Below are 24679 nucleotides of genomic sequence, written 5' to 3'. Positions count from 1 at the left end.
ACCCCTGACAAGAAAAGAATCGGCAATGCTGAGATTGAGAAACTTAAGCTCCGAGGCAGGATCTCTTTGTTCACCTCATTTCTAGCACTTAGAATAGAGACAGTGCAGTAGGCAATTGGTAAATACTGCTTTCATGAATTTACTAGACCTGGAAATCTGTTTTTAATACACCCCCAAATGATTAACAAGGAAGTTTAGGAAGTAATCCCTAGATATTGAGAAAAGGCTTTAGATTCTCAATTTCAAATAGTTTCTACTACTTATTAGCCATGACTTGGGGCTTGTTATTTAAACTCTCAGAGGCCTCTGTTTTCTGTGTTTAAATGGGGACTAGAATACCTAGTAACATTGGGAATTAAATTCAGGATACTCACATAAAACCACTTAGCACGGTCTCTGAGAATAGTAAGCAGTCTATAAATATTAGCTCTGATTTTATTACTCAGCCACCTACATCCATGACCACACCTTAGACCTTATCATGTTGTAGAACTGCCCATCTCTAAAATCTTAAACCCGAAAAGCCTATGTTCTGAAGGCAATTTTCTGGTTTTTTTCCAGTATTCCTACTTCCTAATTGAGACTCTAACCCTTCTGCTTTCCTTTCCTTTAAACAAGGCTGGTGATTACCTCCAGCCTCTCCTTTTTGCCAGCATCTAAAACAGCTCAAATCTCCCATCCTTGAGAGTCAACAAAACAAAATCAATTTGGTGTCTCTCTGCTTGCATCCTGTAACTGTCCTTACATGTAACATGTAGAAGCAAAACCAACTCCTTGCCCTGCTGCCATTCTGAGGAATTGGGACATTGGATCCCAAAATCAGGAAAAACAAAAAACTTTGCATCCCAAGATAAAACAAAAATGATGACATTACTACCACCACACACACACACACACAGACACACACACACACACTCTTTGAGATTATTGTGTCTAGTTCTAGTTACATATATAAATGAAACTTGAGCCTGAGCCTTTCCCATAAAATTAGATTCCCTAAAATCAATCAAAAACACTAACTTTTGCAATGCTCATGTTTCAAAACGTGATAATATGACAATGTGAGAATCGGTTTTTTCCTACCATGAACAAACTAATTCTAGACTCTATAAACTTGGAAGCTATGTTTTTCCCTTAAATATTTGGTGTAATTTCTTTTTGGTGAGCCAGTTCTTCTAAAGCCTAGATTTCACTGTAAATTTTCCTTGCAAGTAAACTTTTAAAAGACACTCATGTAAATATAAAATGAACATGTATGTTGGATACAAGCTGGTTAATGTCCCACAGGATAATAAACTATAACCTTTGGCGTATCTGTTCTGCTGGAAAGAAAGTAGGGATTTGTATTCCTACTGGACAAAAGCTGTAAGTTAATGTGCAGATTAAGTGTAGGGACCTTTAATCAACAGTAAATGGAGAGATGTACAAAGTGCAATACCCTAGTCCTTGGTTGGACATAGAAAGGACTTAACACTCACCTTTTTGCCTTGTTTCCAAGTTTTGGAGACTTTCCCTTTCAAAATAAAGTTCTCTTAGTTATCCTATTGCAGTCAGCCTTCCTTCCTCCCCCTCTTACTGCTCATAGCAAGACCACCCACGACCTCCTAACTGCCAAATTCAGTGGATATTTTCTGAATAATTTTTTCTCTTTTTGCTTTGACTCCCGCTGTTTGATTGAGGTAGTCAGCAAATAGGGGAATGACCTTCCAGGGACCGCACAAAATATGGAACGCTTCACGAATTTGAGCGTCATCCTTGCACAGGGGCCATGCTAATCTTCTCTGTATCATTTCAATTTTAGTATATGCGCTGTCAAAGTGAGCACTTCTGAATAATTTTGACTGTTTTACTTTTTATGTAAAATTTCTTTTTGTTTAAAATACCACATGGGACAAAAAAGAAATGTCTGTGGTTCTGGGTTAGGGCCACAAGTTGTAATTTTACAATCTCTGATCAATATTTTTTAATACATGATGAATTCTAAGAGAAGGTGACCAATCTCTTGGCTTTCACTCAGGTTCCGTGGATTTCTAGAACAAAATGCAAAGGCAAATTAGACATGTTTGGGCCAGGCGCGGTGGCTCACACCTGTAATCCTAGCACTCTGGGAGGCCGAGGCGGGCGGCTTGTTTGAGCTCAGGAGTTCGAGACCAGCGTGAGCAAGAGCGAGACCCCGTCTCTACTAAAAATAGAAAGAAATTAATTAGACAACTAAAAATATATACAAAAAATTAGCCGGGCGTGGTGGCGCATGCCTGTAGTCCCAGCTACTCGGGTGGCAGGAAGATCGCTTGAGCCCAGGAGTTTGAGGTTGCTGTAAGCTAGGCTGACGCCATGGCACTCACTCTAGCCTGGGCAAAAGAGTGAGACTCTGTCTCAAAAAAAAAAAAAAAAAAATTAGACATATTTGGGATTCTCTGCACAAAGCCTCCACTTTCAGGAGAGCCTCTGGAGTTCTATTTGAATTATGTAATATCACCCACCTTGCTGTATCTTGAAGGACTAGCCACCTGACCCAGGATTAGCCAATCAGATTTTTGTAAGGATTTGGAATTGGGACACCGAGACGCTAGTCCATCTCTGCTGGTAATTTGGAGGGGACGTGTAAACTTGGTAGTTGTATACTTAGAAGCAGAGAAAGCTTGTTTTCAGAGATAGGAGAATGAAGCAGATGGCATCACTTGGAAGGGCAAACGGAGGAGTGAACATAGGAACAGTTGCTTGAGGTCCTGGAGACACTCCAGTCCCTTGTCCCAGTGCCTCTTCAGACCCAACTATTTGGCCTTTGGGATCCATGATACAGATACCCCTATTTCCTTTTAATTGACTTTTAAAATTATTAAGCTAGCTTTCAAGGGTTTCCATGACTTGCAACCAAGGAACCTCAATAGACAGGAAAATAGGGCCGTGGTGCTCTATAGCAGTGGTCCCCAACCTTTTTTGGTACCAGGGACCAGTTTCATGGAAGACAGTTTTTCCAGGAGAGGGGGTTGGGGTGGCCGCAGAGCTCTGCAGCCTGGTCCCTAACAGACCAGCGACCGGCACCAGTCCGTGGCCCAGGGGTTGGGGATCTTAGTGGTGCAGGATATCATTTTGCAAGGTATATTCTGTAAATGTTTTCTTTTGAAGTTGACTGGAATGTAGTGTCAGGTAAGCAGTGTTACATAAACACTGGGTTCGAACGAATCAGAGTAAATCCAACTAGAAAAAACGTCAGAAAGACATATATGGACTCGAGAACAAGTGTTTATTACTGTTTCATGGGGCCAAAGGGGCAACACAAAGCATTGAAAACATCACCGGCTCACAAAAACAGTCACCTTGTTACATTCTTGGTTGCATTTGTTTATTTCACAAGGCTTCATTCACGCATGAAAACAAGATACTAATCCAGTTCAAATTCATAACGATTATAAAAGTAAACATTTGTTGGGACAATGTACAATAAATTGCACTTTTTTAACAAGCATTACATTTACATTTATAGAGTATACTATACATAATACATGGAGCTGTGGAAACATCTAATTGGTCAGTGTTATAGAGGAAGAGGTTGATCACTAATTTTTTTTTTTTTTTTTGCAGTCAATTAGCACTGTTTGGACTAATCAACTCCTTTATTCTAGAACCTCTTTTCATGAGAGATGTCATGAGCAAAATCATAGAATTCATAAAAATAGTATAGAATTTCTACTACCTCCTCGGCAAGGGACAGGTAGGAGTTGGAAAGAAAGGAAATGGGGCTGAGAAACTTTTTCCCTCATGTGAACTAAGGATCCATGCATTATGCAAAGTACCAAAAATAGAGAAACTGATGCAAAAGGCTATTGGGACATCTTGGATTCTGGGACCATCTCCAGCTTTATTCTTGTGCTTTCGTGACACCAGCATCTTTTGATGCATTTATATTCTCACAATTCAGTTTTTCTATTTTATTCCATATATAATAGCTATTAGAAGTTACAGTATAATGGAAAAGGTTTTATATGTTAACTAATTGCCAATGAAAAAGGAAAGTAACTTAAAAATGTTCTTTTTCTACTCAATGATTCTTTTTTCTTAGATTAGCTTTTCAGAGTATTGCTAATGATAAACCAGAGATGGGGGTAGGGAGAATGGGATACATTGAGGAAGATGTTTTTATAGCAGGTAGCAAATTCATTTGGAGATAAGCCTGACGTGTAGTCTTTTAGATGGAAACTGAGAGAGGAACGTCAGACAGCTGACTGTAGTCACTAAAGCTCGTAAACATCCACTTTTCTCATTATGACTCAAGATCAGCATCTCCTATGGAGGTGCAGCCCACAGTGACGTTCTCATTTGGGTACATTTTGAAAGATAAGGAAGTCGCGAGGGTAAAGGGTCTTGCCTGTATTATATAGAAGCCACTATGGGAGAGGAAGAATGTTTTGGGACAATTCTACCTCAACGTGACCATCACCATGTTGTCCAGAAAGAATTTTATTACATATCTGGTAGTAGGAAACAGACCACAGAGCTGTCGTCTGGCCTTCCAGCTTTGATCACCATGTCTTGAAATCTCAATGTATATTTGGTTACATGGTACCTAAGTAAACAAAAGAGGCAGGGATACTCTATATAAAATTCCACCAAACACACACACATCCCAACAGTGTTCAAATCATACAACCGAATTTGTTCATTCTCTCATTTGCTTGTAATTAAAGCAAGACACTCAGAGCTATTTTAAGAGTATTGTTAAGGGTAAGTTATACAATAGAATCATCTTGCTAAGAAATTTAAGTGTTCTTTCAGCCTGGCACAGTAGCTCATGCCTGTAATCCTAGCCCTCTGGGAGGCCAAGATGGGAGGATTGCTTGAGTTCAGGAGTTCAAGACCAGCCTGAGCAAGAGCGAGACTCCCGTCTCTACTAAAAATAGAAAAAATTAGCCTGTAGTCCCAGCTACTCGGGAGGCTGAGGCAGGAGGATCACTTGAGCCCAGGAGTTTGAGGTTGCAGTGAGCTATGACAACGCCACTGCACTCTAGCCCAAGTGACAGAGTGAGACTCTGCCTCAAAAAAAAAAAAGTTATTTCTCAGAAGATAAAACAAACAAGGTATTTAATTTTTTTTTTTTTTGGAGACAGAGTCTCGCTTTGTTGCCCAGGCTAGAGTGAGTGCCGTGGCATCAGCCTAGCTCAGAGCGACCTCAAACTCCTGGGCTCAAGGGATCCTCCTGCCTCAGCCTCCTGAGTAGCTGGGACTACAGGAGCGAGCTACCACACCTGGCTTTTTTTTTTTGTTTCTATTTTTAGTTGACTGGCTAATTTTTTTTCTATTTTTAGTAGAGATGGGGTCTCGCTTTTGCTCAGGCTGGTCTCAAACTCCTGACCTCAAGCAATCCTGCCACTACGGCCTCCCAGAGTGCTAGGATTATAGGTGAGCCACCGCGCCTGGCCAAGGTATTTAATTTTTAAAAAGTTCTTTTTTTTTCCCCCTTAAAGGGCCGTTAAAATCAGACAACTACCTTAGTGTCTGATGCACAGGGTTGGTGGAATAGTTAGTAGGACACTGATTCCAGCTGAAGGAAAAGAAAGCTCAATCCCCTACATTCGTTACATGGAATTCTCATCCTAGGTGACTAACTCCTTTAAAGGTCTGTTTATTTCCTCTGCCCAAATCTCTGCATTCTCTTGGTTTTCTCACTTCAGCTAGGAAATGAAGACACTAGTTATTAACTGAAAAATATTTCAAGAAAATAGAGTAGGGGTTGGAGAAAAATACATATTAATATACAGCAGGAAAAGAGTGGAAAAAAATTTTAAAAATTAAACAAGATAAATACTATTAAATATCCTAACATCAGTGCAAAGGTTGTTTTTCTACTTTACCAGGGAAATTTAAGAAAGCCAATGAAGAAGAAATTACTAATTCAATGGCTGGGAGGGGAAGAGAGACATATTGGTTGTATGGAAAGATATGGCATTCCTATTAGTGTTTCTGATGGGCACTCATAAACAGAACATTAGGTAACAGAATTTCTTTTCATTAAATTATAGCAACTAAATATAACCGAATTGTGACATGGCGCAGGATGTGGGAAGCTAGCAAGCATATGCACCGCGAAATTCAGCTTGGTTTCTCTCAGCTTTAAAGAATGTGTTAAACAAGATTCTCAAGATATAAAAGCTAATGAACTGAATTGTCAAGCTGAATTTCATTCACTTAATTTATTCTATAGAATTTAATGAAAAGATAAATGATCACTTTTCAGATATTGCAAATATTGGATTTTTAGAGATATATTTTATACAGACTACATTCTAGGAACAGATGAAAACCAGTAGAATGTTTGAAAATTTCCTGGATATTTGGCTGGTTGATCTCTAAATGAAATTCAAGAGAAGAGTTGCAATTCTCAAATATATCTTAAAATAAGTGAATTTAAAACTAGTAGGGATGCACGCATTTTCAAACAATAGACGGTAAATGACGCATCGGAATATTGCTATTATAACATATTGTATGAACAATCATATCACATATTAAATTTGGAATTTTCTTTCTTTTCAATCTTTCACTATTGATACTGACTCAAAGGCATTGTAGTGAGGGACAGTTTAGATTTATGGTACCAAAAGACATACTCAAGTATGATATGAGACCGGAGGAGAAAAAAAAAATCTATGTTTTACCCTCATAATCTTTTGAAAGATGAAAAGAAAACCCAAAGATAGATTTATCAGACTTCTGGAATGTATGCACCTGGTGATTTTGTTCAAAGAAGAAAAGGAAAGGGACTATGGAACTGAACCAGGTCTACAGATACGAAATTGACTAGAGGTGGGCATTCTACTTCTCCCTCACCTACAATTCAAGGAGAATTATACACTTTAGCATTCTGTGAAATGTACTTATTTTTGGAAGTTAAAACAAGCTCTGTACAGAACTATGAAATTCACAAAAGAGCATCTTTAATCTAGCTTGGCCATTTGATAAGGCAACTTGTACAGAGCTTCTTAGCATCAAAGCATCAAGTACCGGTAAAGCTAACAGACTAGACTAAATGATTTACAGAAACAAGTGCCAAGATAAAATTTTCTAGCCATTCTATTTTACAAAAAAAAAAAAAAAATTAGCTTATCTAAACCACCATGTAGAGAATGTTAAAGTCAACAAAGACACTTGGAATGCTGGGTTATTTTTCCTTTTTGTAAAAAGAAAATAAATGTTTTGATGAAAGCTGTCAAAACCAAAGAAAAAGATTTCTGTCAGAAAAGTATTATTTCATGAGTGTAACAGATAACAACCACGTAAGTTTTACGGGTTGTAGATATCTAAACACACAGAGATGAAGGGGATTTCACTTTTTAGAACTTAAAGTTTATTTTAGAGGAAAGTGAGCAACTCGGTGCACCGTCCTGGGGGTGTGGAGGCTCTTACTGGATTCTTACTTCTAAGAGCGTTACTTTTAATTGCAATGTATGGCACAGATGAGATTCACTCTGGCACCACAGAGTTTAAGATCCTTTGCAAACAACATGTTCCACAATGAAGCCAAGGATGAGTATCAATAAACGTTACTGTACATACCTGACCATAGTTTGGTTGGTGTGAAATGATCAGAGGCCTCCAAAATAGCTTAGGAAATAGGAAAATTAGTTTTGCTCTTACCAAAGAATTTCCTCCTAGAACTATTGATCTAAGCATGTTAAATGTAAATGAAAAAAATTTCCACCAATTTTTAAACAATAGCTTTTTACCTTTCTGTGAGACAAATATTTCTATAAAGGTTTTATATTTAATCAAAATGTTACAAATGCATTTGTATCTCTTTATCTACAGGTGCCAATGCCACATTTTTAGGGAGCTACAGAAATCAAGAAAAGTTGCCCAACGTTAAACTAAGATGACGTGCAGCTGACCTCTATTTCCCATTTCAGCAGTATGGCCTTTAACAAAGCTACAGTGTATTAGTGTTTCCTTAGCAAGTACACGTCAACAGTAAAGGAAATACTCTGTCGCTGGCTCTGTATTCCACGCCAAGCACAGCGGCTGACACTGGACCTCTCTAGGCTTCTCTGGTGAAGGTTCCCTCAGTCTGCAAGTTGCAGTATCCACCTCTAACTTTACACTTGCCAGAAGTCGCCTCTGTGCTCATGTTGAGGCATACTTAGGAACATGCAAGTCCCATGGGGAGTTCTTAAAAGATCTGTTAGAATATCAGAGCCCAAATGATTTTATCCTGCATTTATCCAAACCTCAGTTCCACTTACTTAGTGTGTATTCTTAATAGCCCATCTGCTGCACAGTTCTTGGTACTTCCTTCCCAGATGTACCCAACAGAAAATGAAAATAACCAGCTATCTTTAGGTACTGTTCAATCCCTGGTCTGTTCTTCTGACGGGATCACAGCTACCTTGGGAAGCACCGTCAGGTGGAAACCTGACGGTGGTCATACTGGCCCCGCAGTGTGCTTTATCTAAATAAATCCTGAAAAATTAAGAGGTTTAGGTTTCAATTTTTTTTTTTTTCTGTGACAAAGATCTTCCCATCACTTCAATCTTGGAATGATAGATGTCTCCATTTCTATGTAAGATAAAAATAATTATGAATAATTAGTTCAAAATAAAAAGCATTTAGTTTTGAATTACTTATTTCCAACTAAACATCAGGCATTTAAAATAACGTGTAATACTATCATGGAACTGAACACGGCCTCCCATGAAGAAGCTGGAAAATAGGTATTCGACATACACTGGCCAGTTTCCACAACATCCCTCCGAACAGTGTCACACGAGAGTGAGTGAGAGCTACTAAAGATTCTGGCTTGCTTTCTGGCCTCCTTGACTTTCCTTCACAGGGACACCAGGAAGAATCCTCCTAGGTTGCCGTTGCTTTCATCATTGTGCTCTTGGTGCCTGGGTGAGGCTGGAACTATGTGCTCTCCTTGGGTGGCTGGGTGGCCTGTGGCGGCTGCAGGGGCTGCGTGCCTGTGGCTGTTTTAATAGAGTTCAGGGTTTTGCTAAACCAAGAGTTTTTTGCAGCTTGGATTTCATTCATAAGGGCTCCTCTCTGATGTTCAAGTTCCTGATTAAAGAAAGAAAATCATCTGAGTTATATAAATGTTTTCTCTCTGCCAAAAAAAATTAGAGGACAGATTTTTGGGATCCCCAGGTCTATGTACCCAGTTTTCCTCCCACAAAACCCAGGAAAGATTTAATGGACTTCTTAATGCACGGAAAAAGTTTAGAGCTAAAAGAGTTACCACTAAAAACCGGAATCTGTGCTTTCTCTGAACAGTGAAATGAAACTTCATTTTATTCTCCCCCCCCCCCCCTGCAATTTAAGTCCAAATTTAGGTTTAGGTTGCGACCCGAGATAACACGTTCAAAACCACAAATACATGTAAGCAAATGGAGGGAGTGACTGTTTACTGATAACGTAAGCAAGAGTGAGTTCCAGTTCCAAAGACAAGGACTTTGCCCCTGAGAAGCACAAGGCCGGAGCAGACACGTGGTTGAGGGTGGCTGGTGTGATGCAGGTGGGGGTCGTGGGGGAGGACCGCTGGTGAAAACGTGATGGAGAGGAGTCCGTCACAAGCCAAGGCTGTTTCTCTAATTGTGTCATCCTCCAATATGGAGAGAGACAATGGGGAAAGGGATTTGGCCAAATCGGCAAAAGATAAAAAGCAGCTCCAAAGAAAAGAGTGGGTGTCGGCCACTGCTCAACTGTCAGGGTGGGGACGGCGGAGAGGGGTTGGCTTTTCATTGTCAGGGTCAGCACCGAAGTGCACAAATTCAGCGCGAAGAGACCCTCGTGGAAAACCTCGGGGTAAATGAAAAAAGAATATGCCTAAGTTTTCACAAGATATAATTTTAATTATTAAAATTTCATTTAAAATTATGTATTTGTTTATACCAGTGTTAAAAATACATGATAGAAAAAGTGATTGTGCAGGGCACACTAGTGGATAGAAAATGCATTCATCGTACATCTTATGATTCTGAGCTGGAGAGGCATGTTCTAAACCGCTAGAGCATCCTGGACCGCTGTTTATGTTTCCTGATGTTCTTTTATCACATCACCAACCTGGATTTTACACTTGGCTTCCACCAGCTGCAGCTTGGTCTGTGCCAGTTCCAGCTCCATCTCCCTCAGCTGCTTCTTCAGCGAGTCCTTCTCGTCGTCCGTTTCAATTCCCTGGTCCTCTCTGCTTATGGCTGCCAGCTTCACAGCGCCCTCCTTGCTGAAAATGTCACTGCAGTGCTTGCATGCCATCATTTTACCCTGAAATGTCCAAAAGAGATAACCAACATCAAACTGTGTTTCACAGGCTAAATCCTTCCTGAAACGACATACGCTTTCAAGACACTGCTTGTTGTCATGGAATAATTATTTTTCTTGTGCCATAACCAAAATGGTTACGGTCAGCCCAAAACCCAACTAGCTAAGGCAGGTGCTCCTTTCTCCTTAAGGTATCTATAGACACGCCCCAGGAGCAGGAAGTATCACAGCATCGCCCTGAAACGTGCTCGGGAAATCCCGCGCTGCCGTCACGCTCACTACACGCCGAGCCCACGCCGCACGCTGTGCTCGTCCTTCCTTTGAGCCCAGAGCAAGTGCGTGAGCGAGCGCTGTCACCGTCCCCAGTTCATGCGTGAGGAAACGCCGAGATTAAGGGGCCCGCCTCGGGCAGCCGGAGGAGGGCCGTCGGAACCAGCCTAAACCCACCCTTGCGACGAAGTCCAGGTCCTGCTGTTCGGTTTTAAGCAATGATGGTCGTTATTGATTAAGCAATAAAGTGACTCCACCGCCTGCTGGGATTGCCAGTCGAGCACACAGCACTGAATAGCAACTCTTCCAAGACGATGGTGGTGTTTTCTTAAAATATCTTCAGAAGCAATTTACTGGAGATGGAAGACATTCCACACAACTTCTGTTCTGCGGCCCTACTGTGGCAAGCTCGGCGAGCCCATAACCATGACCGCGCTGCCCTTCGCACGCCCAGCAACTCCCCGCCGCGCCGTGTGCCACCCGTCCCCGCCATCCGGGTCCGAAGGCTCTGGTGTCACCTCCTCACTGCTGCTCCTTCGTCCCACGTCCAGCTGATGGTCACCGTCTTCCTCTGACGCGCCCACACTCTTCCCGCGTCGGCCCGAGTCCCCAAGAGTCACCTTCTCGGTCCACACCAGCTTCCTTCTGATCCCATCCGCAATCCCCTCGTCGTATTTCTGGATTCACGTTCATCAGATACTTCAAAGATATCTTGTCACTCTCTTACTTAAGAACCTATGTGAATAATTAGCCCAGCATAGGCACACTGTAAATATTTGTTCAACATTTATTGTTGACTAAATATTAAAGAAGTAGCTTAAATAATCAAAAGTTTACCAAGCTGGGTGAGCAATTTTATTGGGTTGAACCATGTGAAGGGTAGATTGATCTTACAGGAGGGTGACATTTCAGCAGAGAGAACAACATGACACCGCCTTCAGATGTCAAGGAATTTAAGATGGCTCTGGCAGAAAGCAAGTGACGGACAGCGAGAGGTAAGCAGAGCGGCGAGAGCTCTCTGTGGCCGGGTCATCGAAGTCCTTAAATACCAGGCCACTAAATCCCGATTTTATCCCACAGAAAGTTCATTCTTTCCCTCCAAGCCTTGCGCTGCGCATCGAGGACAGAACGGTGAGCTGCGTGCAGCTGCGGACACTGCTGCCGCCCGCCCCGCCCATCCCTCCTTCCTTAGTCGCAGAACCCGGATTTTCTTTGAGCTGGCAATGTGTCTAGAAAAAGGGACATTTCCCAGATTCCCTCGAAGCTAGGGACAGTCATGGAGTTACGTTCCTGTACGTAAGCAGAAATGTGGCGTGGAACTGCTAAGAAGGCTGCTTGGGAAGAGCCCACCCAGCTGGAATGAGGCCCTTCTATCTTCGCATCTCCTTAGGGCCTAGAATCCTGCCACGGGGTGCGGCGTGTGGCAGTGGAAACTCCCATTGACAGGTTTGGTTTTCAGGTGACCTTTGAGGATGGAAGTCTATGCTGAGGATGCGGGTCCCTGATGACACCAAGGATCTACCTGTCTAGTCCTAGACTGTTTTTACGTGAAAAATCAGTATCTTTTGTGTTGAAACCAGTGTTATTTGGGGTTTCCTATGTGTGGCGAATCTAATTCTAAACTGACACACAGAGTAATACCGTCTACTTTATGTTTAGGAAGCTCATTCTGCTGAGAGAGCAGGGGATGAACTGGAGGGGCGACAGCGACAGAGGAAGGTGGTGAGAGGAAACTGGAAAATCCAAAAGCTGCCACAGCAAAGCAAATGCGACGCAGAGGACGCAGCACTGGAGAGAGGGGAGGTAGTATACGCGAACGGCTAAGAGCATGGACATTAGAGTCTGACTCCTTGGGTTCAAAGCCTGCTTCTACCAGCTGTGTAACCTCGACCCAATGAATCACCTGTTTTGAGCCTCATCATCAGTAAAAAGAAGAGACAATAGTGTCTATTTTCCAGGACAGCTGTCGGGTTACATGGATAATACACAGAAAGCCTTAGGGCGGTGCATGCAGTAAGTGTTTAATAAATGTTAGTTGCAGTTCTTGACTCTGGCTAAAACAAGCTTACAATCCTCTTCCTGAACATCACGGCCTTTCATGAGGCAGCTCCGTCTACTTCGCCAACATTTTCCTCTGCTCGTTGATACGTGTTCTAATTACATCGGTCTCCATAACGAGACACTGAAATGCTCATTCCTACGTCTGCGTCTTCACTCACATGGTTTCTTCGAGAATGTCCTTTTAAAATCCTTCTAACTAAATTTCACCCATCCTGCTCTAGTCCATTGTCCTCCATAAAGCCTTCTTTGGTCTGCAGCTCTTATGATTTTGCTTTCTCTACAACTCTGGTTGTCAGCGTGATCCAGCTCAGCACTCTTGAACTGGTTCCTAAACGTTTCATGTGCTTTTGTATGAAATTTGTCCTACAGGGAAATTTTAAGCTCTTTTTCATGTGTAATTTCTACAACAGAATGGCAGTCTAATAGCGGTACGCACAGTAGATGCTCAATAAAACCTTTATTAAGTGATCAATATAAATCCTTGTTTCGTTTTTATTTCCATAAAGATTTCAGTTCAGGATAGGTAACCCTTTTATGCCAAAAGACGTCATCAGCTAAATCTTGGTCAGTGTGCCTATGATGTACGATGAGTGGTAAATGCTACCTAGAAAGAAGTACAAAGGCAGACCAGGGAGGGGAGATACGTACCCAAACTCTGAGCAGGTTTGGAGAGGAGACCACCAACCATATACTCTCCAATAATTTCAGAGTAATGTTTTGTAGAATAAGGAAAAAACACTTTTTGAATACAAGGTCTTATATGTCAGGTACTAATCTAAACACTATATATACATCATCTTAACCTTCAAAATAATCTCATGAGGTAGTAATGTTATCTCTGTTTTGCAGAAGATAAAGCTTAGAAAGGTTAAATAAGTTTTCAAAGTTGTTAAATTATATGCTAAATTGCTTGTAACACATTTATTTACTAGTATGAAACCTGAATATATTCAAATAGGATGATTCAGGTTTCTACAGCACTGATCTCAAGAGTTGACTGTGCCAACATTTCTTCTTCAAAATACCAATCCAGCCGGGCACAGTGGCTCACGCCTGTAATCCTAGCACTACGGGAGGCCGAGGTAGGAGGGTCGCTTGAGCTCAGGAGTTCGAGACCAGCCTGAGCAAGAGCAAGACCCCGTCTCTACGAAAAATAGAAAAATTAGCTGGATGTTGTGCCACACGCCTGTAGACCCAGCTACTCAGGAGGCTGAGGCAGGAGGATCGCTTGAGCCCAGGAGTTTGAGGTTGCAGTGAGCTGTGATGACAACGCCACTAGCCAGGGCCACAGAGCGAGACTCTGACTCAAAAAAAAAAAAAAGAAAAAAAAATACCAATCTATTTGGTTTACCGTTGTTTCTGTAGAATAAGCAATCACTTTTTTCAAATAGAGCATCAACATAATGAATTTTACCACCAGGGGCAGCATATAAATAAATGCTGCAGGTTTTCTTTAAAAACAAACCTCTAAAAATTTGATAGAAGAATCAGTCACTCACATGTGTTTTTCCAGCCCAGCTCTGTGTTGCCACGGAGCTTACCGTTCACGAGAGTGATGAGAGGATTCCACTGCGCCCCAAGCTGAAGCCACGTCAATCCAGGCGCAGTCAGGTGTGGGACCAGCCAGCAAAACTACGTGGCTCATCCAAAGCTCCGTGCTCAGGGAGCTCTTATGACAATGGTCAAATCCTACCTCCTTTGCGGCTACCTGCCGCTGACAGCCCGTATGATGTACGGGAGCATCATAACCTTTCAGCTGGCAGGGAAGATGGTCACGCCCAGGTCAGAAAAGAGGTATTAGTATTCCACCAAATCCCGAAATCCTTTAGGTGATGGTGGGGGTTGGGGTGGGGGTCCCTTCGGGCACTCACGAGTCCGTGTGTCTTTGGAGGAAACTGTATCAGAGAGCCATCCCCTCCTTACCTTCACCGCTTCCAGCTCCTCCTTGCTGGCTGCTTGCTGCTTCTCCAGCCTGGTGCTTAACTGGGAACAGATCTAAGGGAAAGAGAGGTTTTTACTAGAAAACAGAACAACTCTTGCAGCATGTGCACATGACTACGTATCAACTCATATATTCCTCTAGCATTTCGGATCCTAGAAGGAATTTTGCGAATGAATAGCACCACCAATGCCAGTCATTTCCGACATGAGCAGCGGAGAGCCTGAGAGTTCCACGTGTAAAGCGCAGCTCTATCCTAATTAGTAGAAGCATACGTGGGGTAGATTTGGTTTCTTTCTGTCACTAGCCTTCCGTGACTGGTTCCAGTGAATTCCTGGCCTTGCTTTGGAATCAATCCATAAAACCTTTGCTGAGTATCTACTTTGTGCAAGGTACGATGCTGGAAATCTGATCAAAAGGATTCTGAACTGGAAACATCTGTCTACAGCCACAGAAAGAGTGTCTGTTTCCAATTGCAAAATTTTCCTTAAGAAATAACTGAGTGAATAAAACAAAGTTAAAATGACCAGAAAATAATAGACTAAAACTCTTATTAAGTGGTTTGGCAACACAGCATAGAAATTAAAAGTTTGGGTACTACAGTCAAATGTGAGTTTAATGCTAGTCCAACTGTATGTATTTCTTTATAGCTCTGTGGCCTGCAGCAAATTTATTAATCATTCTAAGACTCAGTTTCCTCAGTATTAAAAAGTACTGTACTGAAAAAAAATGCATGTAAAGGGTTTAGTATAGCACCTGGCCATAGTAAGTACTCATTAAATAAAATCCATTATTATTATGATGATTCTGAAATAAGATGCTACCAAGTAATAGAAACAGGTAGAAATAAGTGCTTTCAAAGGAAAAAAAAGTGTTTAAATAAATATTGGATGTTAAAATCCACTGACTGAAATAAGAATCTTTTATTTATATTTTAGAAAAATGAATGAAAATTAGGGGATGTCAATTTTTTAAGTACAATTTGGGCTAAAAACATATATGGTCTACCTCTATTAAAAACAGACATTTTAGAAAATGCTAGTCTACTCAAAAATAGCTCTGGAGACCAGGGCTTGCTTTTTGAGCATGGTTTCCAGTTTCTCCAGATCCAAACCTGGGGAACAGTTAGTGGGACTGGAGCGATGTAAAAAGGAAGTGATCAGGCCAGGCACCATGGCTCACACCTCTGGGAGGCCAAGGTGGGAGGATCACTTGAGCTCAGGAGTTTGAGACCAGTCTGAGCAAGAGCGAGGCCCTGTCTCTACTAAAAATAGAAAAAATTAGCCAGGTGTGGTGGTACACACCTGTAGTCCCAGCTACTCGGGAGGCTGAGGCAGGAGGATCACTTGAGCCCAGGAATTTGAGGTTGCAGTGAGCTATGATGACACCACTGCACTCTAGCTGGGGTGACAGAGCAAGACTGTCTCAAAAAAAAAAAAAAAAAAAAAGGGAAAGATCACCTTTTTTTGCAACCATAAACTCTTTTAAATAAACCAAAACATTCTGAAATATAGCCAACAATAGCCAATTCCAACTACAGAATATATTTAGATTATGTTTCACATCCAAATTATCTTCAAACAGATGGTGTGCTGCCTTTTACGTTGTTTGAAGTGCTTGCCAGATAATATTCAAGAAGAGTCCCAAGGATTACTGTCTGAAGAGTCCTGCACATGGTGGCCGTCCATGGCATGATGTGGCTGTGGAAAGAAATGCATTTGCGAGGACGGCAAGCTCCACTGCACGTGGTTTTCAAGGTTCCTGGTATTGGTTAATGTGTAAGCATCCCTTCTTCCAGTTACCCAAATTCAAAACCTCAGGATCAGCTTCAACGTTTTCCCTTGTTTAACAAAAAAAAATGACAATCTTTTTCTATTTTTTTTTCCTGAGTGGCTGGGGTTTACAGGTGCAAGCCTCTGCACCTGGCAAAAAATGACTATCTTTTTTGTCTCCTTCTTCTTCATTTTCATTATTACTTATTTAGTTCGGGCCCCTATTTCTTCTCACCTGGACTCTGGAACTAGCCTCTTAACCAGCCTATGTCCTTACCTGTGGATCTCTCCACTTGGTTCCACATTTCTCACTGGGACAGATTAGTGCCAGCAGTATTTCCCTGATGATGTCACTTTCCTGTTCAAAAAATCCTACTATAATCAAAATAAAACCCAAACTCCTCAGCCCAGCCCTGAAGACCTTCCTTGATCTGATCCCCAACATATGTTGGCTTCTCTTCTGTACCTGACTCTCTTACTACATAACATTTTTTTCTCTGTTCACTAATCTACCTCCATGCCTTTGCACGTGCTGTTCCCTCCTTCCACCACCCCCATCCTCTCCTTCTCAGTCTCCACGTAGCCAAGTCTCACCCAGCCTTTGACGCACAGAGCAAATCATTCCTTCTCCAGGAAGGGTTTCTCCATTTCCCACACGTAGTAAGTTCCCTTTGCTCTTATTTATATGTAGGGTATTATCTCCCCATTACAAGATAAGCTTCTGGGGGAAAGAACTGAATTAATTCATCTTTTTGTCTGCCAAAATATTAAGCCTTGCAGGTAGCAGGCATTAAGTAGACATATGCTGATTATCACAGAAGAGTAAGATAGCTCTGATGTCTTATTTCTATGCAATCTTTCAGAAATATCATGACTCCTCGTAGAAAGATGTTCATAATCTATTAAGTGAAGTAAAGCTAGTTCCAAAAAAATAGGATGAATAATACAATCATCCTATTTATATATATTATAAATTTATGTAGCACTGATTTATACAGCAACAATGCATACTCAACATATTATAATGATTATCTCTAGTTATCAAGATTAAAGGAGGGCTGTTTTCTTTGTGCTTTTCTGCTGTATTCTAATTTTCCACAAGGACATAAATTTCATTTAAAAGAAAGTAGTAAGTATCAGACTTCTAGGTCCTATGTGAGGTAGAAGACCCAGGGAAATTCTTGGGTCAGAAGATGGCATATGGTGTCTTATTAATTCTGGAAACCTGGAACTTGACAGTCCACTCAGGGTCTCTCAGCAATGGGAGGAGCCCTTGCCATGCCCAGCCAACACGTGGACAGGAAGATACACTGGAGCTGGAATGAGGGCTTTCTGAGACTACTCTGGTAATGGGGCCAGAAACATCCTCGAGGAGAGTGAGCTCTCTGCTAAAAGAGCATTTTAAGGTTCACCATAGAAAGCTTTCTGCTGGTGCTGGCCTGCAGTGGGTCAGGCCACACAGCCATGTGGGAAAGAGTGCCCACATTCTGTACTGTGACAGCAAAGGACACATCGATCCCTTGTTGCTGTTGGCATTTGGTATGATCACTAAACCTTGCACAGAGGCAAATGTTACTCGTGTGATCTATTGGAAATTAGCTTCTGAGTAAAACAGAGACAGGGTCTCAATGGCAATCGAAAGGTTTCCTATTCCTCTAAATCTAAACATCGTAAACACGCAACAGATTGTTTTGGCCAGTTCGACCCCCCAAGTTATCAGCAAGTATGCGAGTATGTCCAACCACTGTCCATTTCAAAGGACAGACTGAGCCACTAACCTTAATCTGGAAAATTGTTCTGAAAACTCTAGAAACAAAAATGTTTCTTCTCCTCAAAGAAAGACAACAACAAAAAATAGTCACTTTTATAGCAAAAATCCGTAACTAGCACTGTGTGCACAGCGGCACAGTACCTGTTTGTACTCAGCAATGATAGCTGTAGTCTTCTTTATTTCATATTCTGCCTTCTCGAGCTGTTTTCTGAACACTTCTTTTAGCTAGAAAGAGAATGAGAAACATCAGGATTCAGCCAAAATCTTAATAAATTTTCACAAACATCTATATTCAAGTCTCCCCAATTCATAGTCAATGACAATGGTAACAACTACAACTATATAAATTCTCTTCACTGAAATTACATCTTGGTAATTTGAAAAACCCAGTCATCTCCAGAGATGCGGAAATCCTACTTTCTTTCTGGTGAAGTATAAGATATGTGAGCAAATGTATCACAAAATCGCTTATGTTTGCTACTTCTAAACATATTGTTAAATAAGTGTCCATTTAGATGTTATCTTCATCCTTACAAGAGTCTAAAACAAAACGTCAAGGCAACACTGCATGCTAAATTTCTTGATGCTGTATTATAAATTACTAAAAAAGACGTTTTAGGCCTTCCTATTCATAGCCCCCTACTGCTACTGCGGGTCCCTCTCTGACGGCAGGAACAAGAGGCTTTGGGGACGGGAGTCAAAAAAGATGGAGGAGGAGGAGAGCTCCTGAGGAGGAGATTCAGGGTCACAGAAGGAGATTCAAAGTCACAGAAACAGTGACTTTAGAAGAAGCTGAAGTGACACACAACGCAAGTACTTGTTACCGTCCCTGAAAAGCTAAATTATCGACGTTATACTTAAAACCACAGTTATTTTTGTAGCCCAGCAGCTCTAGAATTCCAGGTACAGGGCAAGGGTAAGGTGATGAAGAAGCTCAGGTGCTACCAGATAAAAAGAAAAAAATTCGATTGTGCCTTCTGTTTGGGACAAATAAACAAACACATCACAACTCTGCTTAATCTTTAAGTATGTAATCAGAATAAAGAGATGCGTTTTGCACCATAGCATCCCAAATTACTGATGGAGTACACTCTGTTCTTGTTAATTTACAAATTACTGCAATTTATAATTAGACTCCTTAGCATTAGAAGATTTCTGAATTTCTTGGTATCTGCTAGATCCTAAAATTCTAAAAACAATTTGTAGGTTATACGGATTCGCACTTAATTGTTTACATTAATTTCTATTCTTGATCTGACAAGATTTAAGGACGTAAAAAATAACCTCCCTGCAATAAGGCCTCACTGACTTTAGGACAAACTTAGCTGAGAGGCTTTGAGCAAGTATCAGTAAATTTCTCTCAGCCTTAATTTCCTCATCTGAAAACGAAGAATAATCTCTATCTCACGAAGGTACTATAATGACTAAAACAGGTTAGAGAGAGACAGAGACAGACAGACAGGCGCACACACACACACACACACACAGACACACACACACACAGGGGGGTGGGGGGGTGGGGGGAGTGCAAAGCACCTTGCTTGGTCCCTGCCATATACTAGCTGAGTACTCAAATGTCACATTCCTTCCCATTTCAGGTATCAATTATCCAAGGGCTAGTATATGTTTATGGAACCCTGGGGCAGGTAGAACATGGGTTAAATTCATTCACCAAAAACTTTATTCCTCACCTAAAGTACAGAAGTGGCCCACAGAAGGCAGGAGGTAAAGAAAAAAAACAAAACCCATCAAGAGACCTAATAATCTACGAAGTGGGTAGTCAGGCCCTAAAATATTTTGAGTATGTAAAAAAAAAAAAAAAGGATGCCAAAAGACTCATTTCATTAGATTCCAATCAAATTTCATCAAATTCCAACTTAATCACGGAACACTTTTTATAAATCCTGGAAGGTGCTAAATAACACATTCCTCTACATGTAACTTTAGCGGAGCTTTTTTTCTGCTTGCTCGGATGTGGGTCTTTGAAACACTCTATGCTCTGTTTTATATTTAGTATTACTGATGTCTCAGAAAGAGACTCATTAAAATAAGCTAATCATGATTTAAGAAGCTGTCTCACTTTACAAGTTAGTTATATCAGTAAAATTCAGACAAGTTCTTGGCAGTGGACTTGGACTGTTTGAGAGGAAAATGGAACCGTAAGCTAACCTGTTTCTCCCCTGGCCAGGCCGACGGGAGGGGAGAACACGGGGAAGCAGCCTGCTCTTCCCTAGTGAAGATGGAGCCTCAGCTCCGTAGGCGGAGAGGCCCCTCTGCCCCCACCCTGCCCTCCTTCGCAATGGTGCGTCTCCTGCTCACTAGCCTCACGGCTCACGTGAAGAGTGTGGGGTGCTAATGTCCAGGCTGGTTCCCAAAGGGTTTCTCTATACTCCCCCAGGAAACAGGTTTGAGAGCCTGGCCGGGAACGCTGACGCTCCCTCAGGCACGAATCGGGCAAAGGAAGCGTGACTGAGGCGGAGGCTGGGAGGCAGCTCCCCGCAGAGCTCTCCGCAGGCTCTCGGTCTGACAGTGCTCATCCACTGCTTTGGAGAAGTCGATTGTCTGGGAGACACGGCATGAAATTTGCAGATTCGTCAAAGCTCTTGGATCATGATTTCAAGTTACTAAACTTAGAGAAAACTCAACACTCCTGCTAGACATCTCGGTAAAGGCAAATTCCTAAGAGCTGTTCAAGGGTAGAAGCACTGCTTCCTCTTCTTACACCCTCCAAAAGAAACGTCAAAAATGTCAGACAAAAATGTTGAGTAAGTAGACACGACAACTTATATTCCCTGCTTCGACATCACCCTTGATTTAAAATAAGCTTAATTTTACTTCTCTTTTATAGCATTAATCAACTCCCCCCCCCATGTACCTGTGTAGGAAAAAGCCCGCCTCCCCCCTGTACCTGGGCGGTCTCTTCCTCTTGCTTCCTCTTCTCTTCTTCAGTCTCCACCAGCCTCTGTTTGGTCAAAAGGAGCTCCTTGTTCAACACATCTGCCTTGTCTTCTGCCTGCAAATCAGCGTGCAGCGGGTCACACAGAAGGCGAAGAAATCGTGTCTACGCTTTCCTCAACCCAACCTCCAGTCATTCTTCCCCTCCTAGCTCGCCCGGGGTCGCGGCTCTCACTGACTGCCAGCCGCGTGCCAGGCCCTCGGCGCGCAGTTTCTAATCTCACAGCGACAGTGAGTTTACAGACAGTGGCAGTGGGGTTTGGAGGACCACGTACACTGTCTGGGGCCACACGTCTAATAGCAGAGTCACGGTGTGAATGCAAATTTGAATGACATCAGAGCCCAGCTCTTTCCGAACGCTTCTCCTCGTGTCTAGACGTCACGGCGGCCTTCGCCCTGTGCAGACGGGGCTGGTGACGACGGGAGCCTCGCAGGGGACCTGCTACTAGTGGCGCACGTGGGCGGCTCCCCGGACGACGGCTGGGTGAGAGATTCGAGGGCTCGCTGAGGCAAACTGGCCCACAGGCCACTCGCACGTCAATGAGTTTAGTAAGGAGAAATTACGCCCAAAACCCTGTTATAGAGAGAGCCATGAGGAACACTGAAATATGGACCAGGAATCTAGGTAGAAAAGACCACATTTCTGGAATGGCCTAGAAGAGCGCAGAGAGACAGCACTCCGGTTCTGACTCGGACACTGAGCCAAAGTTAACCGTGAAAGCACCGTGAGTACATTTCACTTAGCTGATGTCTGTTTCGCACGCCGAGGCTCCCACCTCACCCTCTCGGCCTGGCTCCAGGCCCGCGTCGCAGTGAGGCCCGCCGAGCCCCGCCCGCGCCGCCCGCGTTTCCCTCGGTAGCACTGCACGGACATCCCGTGTGCGTGACTCACTCGTCTTACTCCCTAGACTTCCAGCTCCAGCAGGGAGGAGCCGTATCTGTTCCGTTCCTCTCTAGATCCCAGCACCACGCCCCGTGCCAAGTACAGAGCAGGTGTTCCGCAAGCATTCGGTTAATGAACGGACGTGGCTAAGTCGCTGCAGAAGCAGACTGTGGCGTGGAGGTAGCAGAGGGCGATCAGCAGAGACAGCCCCGATGCAGAGGAGAGGCGCTTATTTGAAGACGCTACCCCTGGCTGACAGCAGCAAAACTTTATTCAAGTAATGGTGCAAACTGGCCAGGTGGCCTTCCGTCTGCCTTCCGCCATGTCTCCCACACGTCCACATGGTCAGACCAGCACAGTCTGCTGGCCGCTGCAGAGAAGCTGCATTCCGGCTGCTCTGTTCTCACCGTCTTCTAGCTCCTGATGGCCCACAGTCCAGTGGTTAGAGCCCTGTTTGCAGGTCATTTTGAACTACTGCATAGCCAAGGTGGAAAAGTCTCTTAAAAGTCCTTAAGACTCTAAAATTTGTCCTGATGCATAAGATTTTAGGGGAGAAAATCTACACAGCAAATGAACACACTAAAAGTAGAGGTGGGCCTCAAACATGCAACATATACAGTGCAAGTTAAGTTTTCATAAATTGTAAGATATCTGATGAATTAAATATATCACAGAGGCTCAAACCTTCCGATTGCAGAGCTGCAAGCCAGATGACTGACACTGCTGTCCACAAAGCAAGGAGGCCCTCCCCAGAGTCTCTGACAGATGGTCACAGAGGGCATTTCAAGAGCAGCTGGACTGATCATTTCAAGGTTCTGAAAAATCTAACCAAATCTATCTCCCTATAACTGTAGCCCACTGGTTTAAGTTCTACCCCAGAACGTCTGACCCTGCTAATAAAGACGACTACAACTAAACCTCCTCCTACAGTAACCCCAGCAATTTCCACTTTGTGAAGAGAATAATCTTGTCATAATATATACCATGACACTCTGAAATAAATATTTTTAAAGTTTGGTCTCTTGAAAAGAGAGTTATCTAAAATGTTTGCCATTTGTAAACTTTTCAATAGTCAGTGCTATACTGACATTCAGTAACAAGCTTCTTGAGTCCTACAGCGTATCTAGCTGTTTTATAGTTTTGAAAACCTCTCTGTAAGAAAAGGGGAAAAAAAACACTTCCCTGAGGAATTATTATTATTATTATTATTTTTTGACACAGAGTCTCTGTCTCCTGGGCTAGAGTGCCATGGCGTCAACCTAGCTCACAGCAACCTCAAACTTCTGGACTCAAGGGTTCCGCCTGCCTCAGCTTCCTGAGTGGCTGGGACTATATGCACACGCCACCATGCCCGGCTAATTTTTCTATTTTTAGTAGAGATGGGGTCTTGCTCTTGCTCAGGCTGGTCTCAAACTCCTGAGCTCAAGTGATCTTCCTGCCTCGGCCTCCCAGAGTGCTAGGATGACAGGCGTGAGCCACCGTGCCTAGCCACCCTGAGGAAATTTTTTAAAACACCTAAATATTTATGCTGAGAAGATCTATTTTTTTATTTATACATTTTCTGCTGAACAGTCTTCATTAGGTCAAGATAAGGAAACTTCACTCATTTCTATTGTTATCATATCCAACATGGGCAGCAGTTCTTGTGGGTCCCATCTGGAAGACACTAGTTTTCCCAGAAGCTTCATCCAAAGTTTCTCCTGCATGTTAAATCGTGAAGTAGGAGCAATTCTTCTTTTCATCAAAATGGGACCAGATCTGAAATAACTTGGGTCTCCCTCTAAAAACGGTTTTCTGGATCTTTGTATAGCCAAGCACACTATACTTCACTTAAGTAGAAATTATTTGAATGTTAAGTGAGCATAACGCTATACAGGCAGATACTCAAACTCTATCTCTGAACCCATCACCATATATCTTTGAAACCTTCGCCCTAACATGACAAGAAGACTGCGTGGAACACTGTCATTATTAAATCTTCTAATCACTAGCCAACATCCTATAATGTCCTATTGATAATGAAAGTTCTAACTGCAACCTAAGCCTCCATAAACCTATACTGAGAGAAATAAGCATTGCAATGTGTGATTTAATCATGAATCAACTGATAACTGGGTCAAAAGACTTGGCTGGAACATCGGGGATGAGGATCTTTCAGAAATGATTGCTGAAAAACTAGCCAAGGCTGTTGTTCAATTGAAAACAAAACAAAACAATTTGCCATTTATAACACGTAGCTTCTGGCCTAACAGAACTTGCCGTATTTAGAGGGAACCCCGACCTGTGATCTTCAGTGGGAAAGTACTAACTGCATCTCTTCCTTTGTGCTCCTCGAGAACAGGGAAGGACGGGAAGGGCCTGGAAGCAGGTGGCAAGAGAAGTAAAATGGAGTTGTATCTTTTTTCACTTCTAATCCCTGAGAAGTCTTCATGTAAGGAGCCTGCGGGAGCGAGTTCTCAGGAGAGAAAGCTCCGCCACGGAGAAAACCTGAAGAGCCTCTGGAGCCCAGGAAGCCTGAAGCCTGCGCTAAAATGACAATGCCAAGGAATGATTTTTAAAAGTACCTAATTAGCGTTTGTCTACTTACGCATCATCTCAAGTAAAATCTGCTTTCATGTTTGTTTCAAATTTTGCTATTTTAATTAAGATCTGATTTTGATAACTGGGAATGGAAAAGTAGCGGGCAAACTGGCAAAGGCAGGCAAAGCCCACACTTCCGCTCCCAGGCTCACGCCTCTCCCCGAGGACCTGGGGACGACAGGCAGGACACCTCGACCGCA

General features: G+C 42.6%; 1 protein-coding gene across 3 annotated transcripts in view; it reads right to left on the bottom strand.

Annotated features, from left to right (window-relative positions):
* Positions 1-7767: 7767 nt before the first annotated feature.
* The window catches only part of LOC105821147 (rab GTPase-activating protein 1-like), a 592862-nt gene continuing 575950 nt past the window's right edge, over positions 7768-24679 (bottom strand). For all 3 annotated transcript variants that reach the window (XM_012657785.1, XM_012657786.1, XM_012657787.1), the window contains 5 exons: positions 20970-21074; positions 18203-18286; positions 14503-14574; positions 10054-10251; positions 7768-9051 (listed from right to left, as the gene is read on the bottom strand). In XM_012657785.1, the coding sequence (XP_012513239.1) occupies positions 8899-9051; positions 10054-10251; positions 14503-14574; positions 18203-18286; positions 20970-21074 (612 nt within the window). In that variant the 3' untranslated portion in view covers positions 7768-8898. The remainder of the gene's footprint in view (positions 9052-10053; positions 10252-14502; positions 14575-18202; positions 18287-20969; positions 21075-24679) is intronic.

The sequence above is a fragment of the Propithecus coquereli genome, unplaced genomic scaffold (genome assembly GCF_000956105.1).
Source record: "Propithecus coquereli isolate 6110/MARCELLA unplaced genomic scaffold, Pcoq_1.0 Scaffold56, whole genome shotgun sequence".
NCBI lineage: Eukaryota > Metazoa > Chordata > Mammalia > Primates > Indriidae > Propithecus > Propithecus coquereli.
This window is presented reverse-complemented; position numbering and strand designations above follow the sequence as displayed.